This window comes from Mus pahari, chromosome 9 (assembly GCF_900095145.1).
Source record: "Mus pahari chromosome 9, PAHARI_EIJ_v1.1, whole genome shotgun sequence".
In the NCBI taxonomy this organism is placed as follows: domain Eukaryota; kingdom Metazoa; phylum Chordata; class Mammalia; order Rodentia; family Muridae; genus Mus; species Mus pahari.
In genome coordinates this window covers 27,880,003-27,888,198 of record NC_034598.1, presented here as the reverse complement: position 1 = coordinate 27,888,198, position 8,196 = coordinate 27,880,003, and the positions used below count along the sequence as shown (strand labels likewise).

The 8,196-nt window shown below is 43.4% G+C and overlaps 1 protein-coding gene across 1 annotated transcript in view; it reads left to right on the top strand.

Moving 5' to 3' along the window:
• The first annotated feature begins 402 nt into the window (after nt 1-402).
• Vps26a (VPS26, retromer complex component A) overlaps nt 403-8,196 on the top strand; it is a 30,616-nt gene continuing 22,822 nt past the window's right edge. The window contains exons 1-2 of the mRNA XM_021204423.1: nt 403-547; nt 5,539-5,688. Coding sequence (XP_021060082.1) covers nt 545-547; nt 5,539-5,688 — 153 coding nt within the window. The 5' untranslated portion in view covers nt 403-544. The remainder of the gene's footprint in view (nt 548-5,538; nt 5,689-8,196) is intronic.

Below are 8,196 nucleotides of genomic sequence, written 5' to 3'. Positions count from 1 at the left end.
CCGTGGACAGCAAAGGATGTGCTTTAAAAGATTAGCTTTTCTCCCTATTAGTCTCTTCGGAGGCCTACAGTTCTCGGGGCTGAGGCGGGAAACCGCTTCAGGTAAGATCAGGCGCAAAGGTCGGAAAGGCAGCAAGCCTGCGAAGACACGCCTCCCGCAAAAACCCTGGAGTCCCTCAAGCTCCCCTAAGGAAAAGGAATGGGCGTGTCGGGGGGAGGAGCTCCACAGCGCACTGCTCCTCACGTGATAGCTGGCTCTAAGGTTGCAGGACGGGGAAGACAGATCTTTGACTCCTCCCACCTGACGTCACCCACACAGACCGCGCCCTCAACCGGAGGGCGGGGCGGAGGAGCCCCGCCTCGAGACGGCCTTCCTGACGGGCGGGGCCCCTAGCGGGGCGGGGCTGGAGGGAGAAGAGGAAAAGGAGTGGTCACGTGCGGCTGGTGGCCTGCGGTCACGTGACGGGCGGCGGGGCGCAGGCACCCAGGCTGGGAGTTCTTCTGGGGGAAAGCCGAGTGGAGCGGGGGACCCGGCGGCGGTGACCATGGTGAGTGCGCGGCGGCCTGCCTGCGAGGTCGTCTCCCGCGGGGCGGCGGGGGCGCGCGACGGGACTCCCAACGGCGGGCGCGGCGCCGAGCCTGCAGGGAAGGGGCGCGGAGCGGTGAGGCCTGACGGCTGCCCGCTCCCGGTCAGGCCTGAGCACCCGCGGCCGGCGGCACTGTCCCGGCCATGTCGGAGCCTCTGCCCGCCTTCCTCGACAGGCTGTGGGGACCCTGGCTGGGCACCCGCAGCCCGCCCAGCCGGAGCTCGGCAGCCTCACCTTCCAAGGTAGCCGAGGACTGTCAGTGCCCTCTCTCCCAGTTCCGGACTCTGGCGAGACCTGTTCACCTTCCTCGTCCCGAGCTCGATCGAGTCCGCTTATTTTCTTTAAGCTGGATGTGGAGACATTCTGCGATTTCTTGATCCCGGTGGAGGCTTTTGGCACTTGTAGAAGAAGAGGGGAAGGGAGGGGAGAGGAAAGGGTGTCGGAATCGAGACCCTCATTTTATCTCCAGACACCGATTTAAGCTCTTGGTTTCACTTCCTTCCCTAAGCGGTTTCTACAACTTAGCGCTTTGGGATGTTGCAGTGTCTTGGGAGCCCAGGCAGGGATGAAAATCAGAGCACTTAACCACACTTAATGGAAAACACCGTTGGGCGTGCTAGTGTTTAACTACGCGCCCGCAGTCTATAGATTGGAGCTCCTTTGGCTCGTGTCATTTAGCATATACTCCACGAGAGCCCACTGTGCGCTCCCCTTATACTACCTGCTCTTCCCAAGCTCGCCACGTTTAATAAACTGCTTGAAACTTCTCGTCTCAAGCCAGCCTGCCAGGTCTATTTTTAAAAACGTTGCTTTGATTAAATAACTTTGAGTCAGAAATCATTTGCTTTCTCTAGGGTTTGGTTGATGGGGGAGAAGTTCACTCTGTGAGCGTTTTCTTAAACACGTATTTTGGGTGAGTCCAGGGACAGATAAAGAAGGCAAACTGCTTGCTCCCTTTCAGCTTACAGACTCAGGAGAGTTAAGCATTTGTTTAGATAAATCAGTTTCAGGTGGAAATTACAACTGCTGTAAATAACTAAGAAGGAATTATTTGGCTATTAGGGAGTCCTCTTTTCACTGTTTATAATTTGAAAAGACAGCTTAAACTGCTCTCTTACTTTTTGGTTACTTAGTTGATTAGTCCTTCTAGTTAAGTTTAAAAGCAACTTTTTTACTTTTAAGGTATTTGTCAAACGAAATTGTTAAGCTTTAAAGCCTTTGTATGGACACACATGTATGTATGAGAATTTGCTGTTTCATTGTGTGTGGGCTCAAGTGAATACATTGTGGAAGCTTTGGTTCCCCTGAGCTCGTTTCAGTTTTTTTCTTACTAAAAACTTTTTCCTATATATTTTGATTATGTTTTTCCTTTCCTTCAAGTTCTCTTTCTTTACATCAAGCAGACTTAATAAATTTCCATAAGTGGTGGCCACAAAGTTTGTTACATTTTTATGTATCCACGTGTAGTTTTGCTAGACCATAATGCTAAGCAATGTGTGTCTTGGCACTCTGTGCTTGATGGGTGCATGAGAGGGCCTCAAGAAGNCCTCAGTTCTCCTGGTACTGTAGTTAAAGTCAGCTGTGAGCTGCCATTTGGATGCTGGGAATCTGAACCTGGGTCCTCTGGGAGAGCAGCCGGTGTCCCTAACCACTGAGCCATCTCTCCTGCCCTGTTATTGAAAAATATTGCAGAATTGTGTTTTCTTGTGTGTTTTGGCAGATTTAGTGGCAATTTAATTTTGTTAAAATAGTATTTTATTTGTAACTTTAAATGTCAAATTTCACATTGGAAAAGACCATTCAGTGTGTTATATAGAGAATATATGTAGAAAAAAGTTGCCATATATCATTTTATATGTAAAACATCTTTCATAGTTTCCAAGTCTTAATTTTCCTTTAAGTAGCTTTGGGGAGTATCCAATTAGGGGTGAAAGTTAATTTTAATTTCCCTGCCTTTGGTTTGTAACTCAAATGAGCAAATGAGTTAATGCTGACACTATGGGAAGGGGAGTCTGCCAGTTGCCTTTGTTGGATGTATCTGACTTAGTTTCCCTGTTTAAGATAGGCAGCTACCTGAGTATGCTGTCTTCCCCCTGTCAGTTGTTCTTTCTCCCTTGTTGCTTCAGTTGCACATAGCAGAAATTACTAACTAGCAAGTAACCAATTTTGAGCTGCACACATAATTTTTTGGGGGAAATACACTATTTCACAATTTACTGTTTTTAGGAATTTTGACTTTTAAGACTTGGTGCATGGAAGGTATCAGGGACACAGGGCGTAGTGTTGAACGTTGCTGGGAGTTGAGACAAGAAAGATCTGAAATTTAAGGCCAGCCTGGGTAACAGACCCAGTCTGAAGCTGGTGGGGGAAAGGGAGCAGAAAGGGTGATAATAGCTCAGTGGTGGAATACAAGGCCCACACCCTGGCATCAGTCCTCACTGCCTTCTGGAAGCAGGCTCGTAGCTGAGGGTGGATTCTGCAGATCACATGCCCTTCATTCTCTCTTTTCTAAATATTTAACTACTTACAAGTTTTCCTGTAGAAATTAGCTTTCTGGTTAAAATTTGAGATTGTTTGTAATGTTGCTAAATAAATAAATAAAATTGCTGTTGGTGACTTTGGAGCATGGTAAACTTATTAGTTTCTAGTTAGTTGTTTGAATTTGTCCCTTTTGTGGGGGCTGGAGAGATGCTCAGCAGTAAGAGCACTGGCTGCTCTCCTTGAGAGAACCTGGATTCAGTTCCCAGCACTCACACAATGGCTCACAGGATCTGAGCTCACAGGATCTGCTGCAAAGATCTGATACCTTCTTTTGACCCCTACAGGGACCTGGCACACACATAGCAAACAAATATACACTCAGGTAAAACATTAATACAATAAAAGATATACATAAATAAAAAAAGGATTTATGTAGGCTGATGAGATGGGGGCTCAGCTGTTAAGAATATTGACTGCTCTTCCCAAGGTCCTGAATTCAATCCCTAACACCCACATGATCACAACCATCTATAAAGGGACCTGATGCCCTCTTCTGGCATGCAGACAGAGAACACATACATTAAAAAGAAATGCATTAATAAATTTTTAAAAAGATTTACACACACACACATACACAAGCACACACAAAAGAAACTGTCTCTTTTGTTAATATAGGAATACTGAAAACAATTTGGTCATTGTGTCACCTGTGAGCTACTTAATCTTAGGAAGCTCCTTGACTTGTTTACTGTCATTATCTGTCCTCTGATGCATAATGAGTTCCAGACTTCAACTTTGCCCCAACTCAGCCTGGTTTTTTGAGGAAGGGCTCGTTTCACCAACAGTAAGTCCAGTTTGCAAGCTTTCCAACCGCTGGAATATTTAAAAGAAATAATCTGATCAGGTGTGTCTCTCTCTGTGTGTGTCTGTCCGTCCATCTGTCCCAGTGTTAGGGTTATGGACACAATCACACAGCTTTTTTTTTTTCCTCACATGGGTCCTGGGGATCTGAGCTCAGGTCTCCTCTCCAGCTCCCATATTACATTTTTTATACTTAAGTATCAATGTGTATTTAACTTGTTAATCCCACTTTGTCATCATCCCCTCCCTTCCTTGCCAGTCATCCTCTGCTTTCATGACATGCACACACATTTGCATATGTGTGGCTAAGTATAGACTCTATATGAGAATTTTGCGGTATTTATCTTTTGGAGATTATTTTCCCTAACATGATCAGACACGTGTTTTTAAACAGTCGCTTTGGTTTTTGTTCAGAACAGAGTAGGAAGGGGGATACAGGCCCTGACATGGAGGGGTGTGCCCGTGGGGCTAGCTGCTTTGAAGGTTAGAGGACTGCTCGAGCTTTCTAGGTAGAAATTAAATGGAGCAGCACAGAAGGACCCCATCTAAAAGCAGAGACACAAGGAGCGATATAGGCCCCTATGATGGGAAGCTGCCATCTTTACAGTTTAAGATGTATTTGTTTTATTTATATGGGTGCACTGTAGCTTTCTTCAGACACATCAGAAGAGGGCACCAGATCTCATTACAGACGGTTTGTGAACCACCATGTGGCTGCTGGGAAATGAACTCAAGACCCTGGAAGAGCAGTCAGTCCTCTTAACCACTGAGCCATCTCTCCAGCCCTATCTTTACAGTTTAAAGACTAGAACATCGTCATTAGTGCTCATAGCACGTATTAGCTGTGTCTAATGTCAGAACCATGACTGGGGTCTGCTCACTAATTGTTGCTACATTGCCAGCTAGTGTGCTTTGCCACTGGGAGGCAGTTATCTGAAATTACAGTGCATATATGTTTTCTTTGGAAATATTTATGGGACTTTTTTAGCTTCTAATGTGAGTTCCAGGTTTACTCAAAAGTCTTATATGGTGTGACACATTCTGTCCAGACCTGATAGAGCAGGGTTTTATGGTAATTAGCTCAGTGTTGTCACACTGAGCTTGAAAGGGATAATTTGAACTGTGAAAGTTTTTCTCTGATGAAAGAGCCTCAAAAGACTGTAATAAGATGCAGCTTTTTAATCTTGGATACAAGGAATTGAGTTCCTACATTTTGGATGTTAGATTCTGATTATTATGTAGGTTACTTGTGGGAATGGTTGAAGTAATAGCATGTTCAAGTTCTTTTTTGTTTGTTTGTTTTGGTAGTAAAAATTGTAACATGAAATCTATTCTCCAAATTGTGACTGAGCCTCAGTGTTAACTGTGTGTGTGCTGTGCTCAGTGAGATTGTTGCTTTAGCTTGCGGTCAGGCTGGGGATTGAACGCATGGGTGAACCAGGCACGCCCCTCAATTCAGTTTGGATGTAGAATTTGATAACTTTTTTTTTTCTTGTAAATTCAGATTAGTAATCTGCTTGGCTTTATGTTAAATATAATTAAGTTTGAATTTCAAAATGTAGTGATATGATAATCATATGATAATCATGAGCATTTTTATTTTATTGCAGAGTTTTCTTGGAGGCTTTTTTGGTCCCATCTGTGAGATCGATGTTGCCCTTAATGATGGGGAGACCAGGAAAATGGCAGAAATGAAAATTGAGGATGGCAAAGTAGAAAAACACTATCTCTTCTATGATGGAGAGTCTGTCTCAGGAAAGGTAAGCTTTTGTTTGAGAGTTTGTTTGACAGTTACATAATTTTAGTATATTAGAATTAGTTATCAAAATAGTCTGTGCTGTATCTAAATTTGAATGGTTGCATTAGAAATAGAATTTGTCAACTAAAATCCTTGATGGGTTAAAAACAGTAACAGAAGATTCTTTCTATGGAAGGATTTTAGGGCCAGAGTCTTTGAATTTCACAACATTTTTTTGATAATGACTGTTCTTAAGCTTTGGAGAATTTCTTCTGTAACACAGAGTTGGAGAGCTGCGGAGTGGTTGTCTGATGTGGCCTAGGAAGGGTTCTTTCTGACTCTTGGGATATAGCTTTCTCTTCTGTGCTATTATATGCCATTGGTCTCTTTTCATACTGGGGTGGGCCTCAGCTCTTTTGGAATGTATCTGTGTGGCTAGATACATTTAAGATACCTTCTTCTGTGATAGTCACACCTCTCTTGCCCTTTCTTTACTCAATAATGTGTAACATTCTTCATCTGCTTTCTTCTTGTCTCATATAGCCCAGCTTGGTCTCAAACTCCCTGTGTTAAACTTGTGGTCCTTCTCCTGCTCTCCACCTCTGAAATACCGGAGAACAGGCATGCACTACCATGGATAACCATTAATTGTTTTAGAGCAGTTTTAGATTTTCAGGAAAAAAAATGGGTAAAATGCAAAGTTCTTTATATTGCCTCTTCTTTACCACACCCTTATGTATAACATAACAATATAACATTTGCCCATTATTATTGTTATATATTGAGTTAGGGTCATGTAATTCAGGCTGACTTTAGACTACAGTGATTTATTCTTCCTGCTTCAGCCTCTCGAGTTCTGGAGTTGAAAGCATGAACCACTATGTCCAGTTTAATTTTTAAAAAATAATGAATTAAAGGCAGCCATGATAATATGTGTCTGTAATCCTAGCACTTGGGCAGTAGGGACAGGAGATGAGTTTAGAGTTATCTTCAGCTACATAGGGAGCTCAAGGCCAACCTGGGTTGCTTAAGACCCTATCTTTAAAAAGAAAAAAGCAGCCGGGCATGGTGGCACACGCCTTTAATTCCAGCACTTGGGAAGCAGAGGCAGGCGGATTTCTGAGTTCGAGGCCAGCCTGGTCTACAAAGTGAGTTCCAGGACAGCCAGAACTATACAGAGAAACCCTGTCTCGAAAAAAAAAAGAAAAGAAAAAAGCAAAGAACCGATGAACCAGGATTGGTAGATTGGTTCACAGCTTTAGTTAGGGTTCACTCTTGATGTTATATGTTGTATGGATTTTGATAAACACACACTGTTGTTATGTGTACATCATTTGAACATCATGCAGACTGGCGTAATCATCCTACAGAGTGCCCTCTGCTTCATCTGTTCATGCCTCCCTGGCCTGTACCCACACCAGTCTCCAGAGCCCGAGGCCACTGCTGATCTTTTTACTCTATGATTTACCTTTTCTAGAATGCCGTGTAGTTGGAATCATGTACTCTGTAGCCTTTTTAGGTTAGTTTCTGTCTATTCAATGTTCATCAATATCTTTTTGTCACTTATTAGCTCATTTGTTTTTAACACTAAGTACTATTCTTTTGTGCTAGCCATGGCTCATGTCTGTACTTTTCTGCCTTTAGAATGCTGAAGAGGTTGGTGGGTTGATTCAAGATTGAGGCTGCCCTAGGCTACATACACAGTGATTTCCAGGCTAACCTGAGCTATAGAGCAAGGCTCTCTCAAAACATGTATGTCTTTTGTATGGATACCAACATATTTATTTCTTCTATTCACTTACTGAAGACTGTCTTGACTGTTTCCAAGTTTGCAAAATTGACTTAATTAACTTTCTTATTGGTGTGTAGGACTTTTTATGTATTTTAAGATTTATTTGGTTTGTGTGTGAAATACGAGTGTGGGCACTGAGAGAGCACGTGGAAGTCAGAGGACAGTGTTTCTGCATTTTCTTCTCTCCTCCACCTTGTTGTTTTAAAGTCAGGGCTCGCTCTTACTGCTTGCCACTGGCTGCATGTGTGAAGTCTAGATTAGATGAGTTTCCAGTTCCCACCTTATACCCCGTTGTTACAGTGTGGAGCTAAGATCATAGTTATGAGCCACATCTGACTTTTTTACTTGGGTTCTGGAGCTTGCATAGCAAGCACTTTTACCTGCTGAGCCAGCTCACGGGCTTCTTTTTATATGTTTTTAATGAGTGTCTACTATAAAGGCTTGGTATGGTGGTACCCTGGGATTGCAAGTTTGAGCCAGTCTGGGCTACATGAGAGCCTGTCTAAAGAGGAAAAAAGGTCGTCTTTATTTAATTGTAGAGTTGCCTTTCATGCCCTCCTTTCATTAGTGTTTTTGTTGTTGTTGTTGTTTGTTTTTAAAGACAAAGGTTTCACTGTGTGACCTTTGTTGGACTGGAACTCAGTAAGCAAACCAGACCGCCCTGCTCATAGATCTGCCTACCTCTGCCTCTACTTCCGGAGAGCTCAGATTATAGGTGTTCAAAACCAGGCCCGGTTT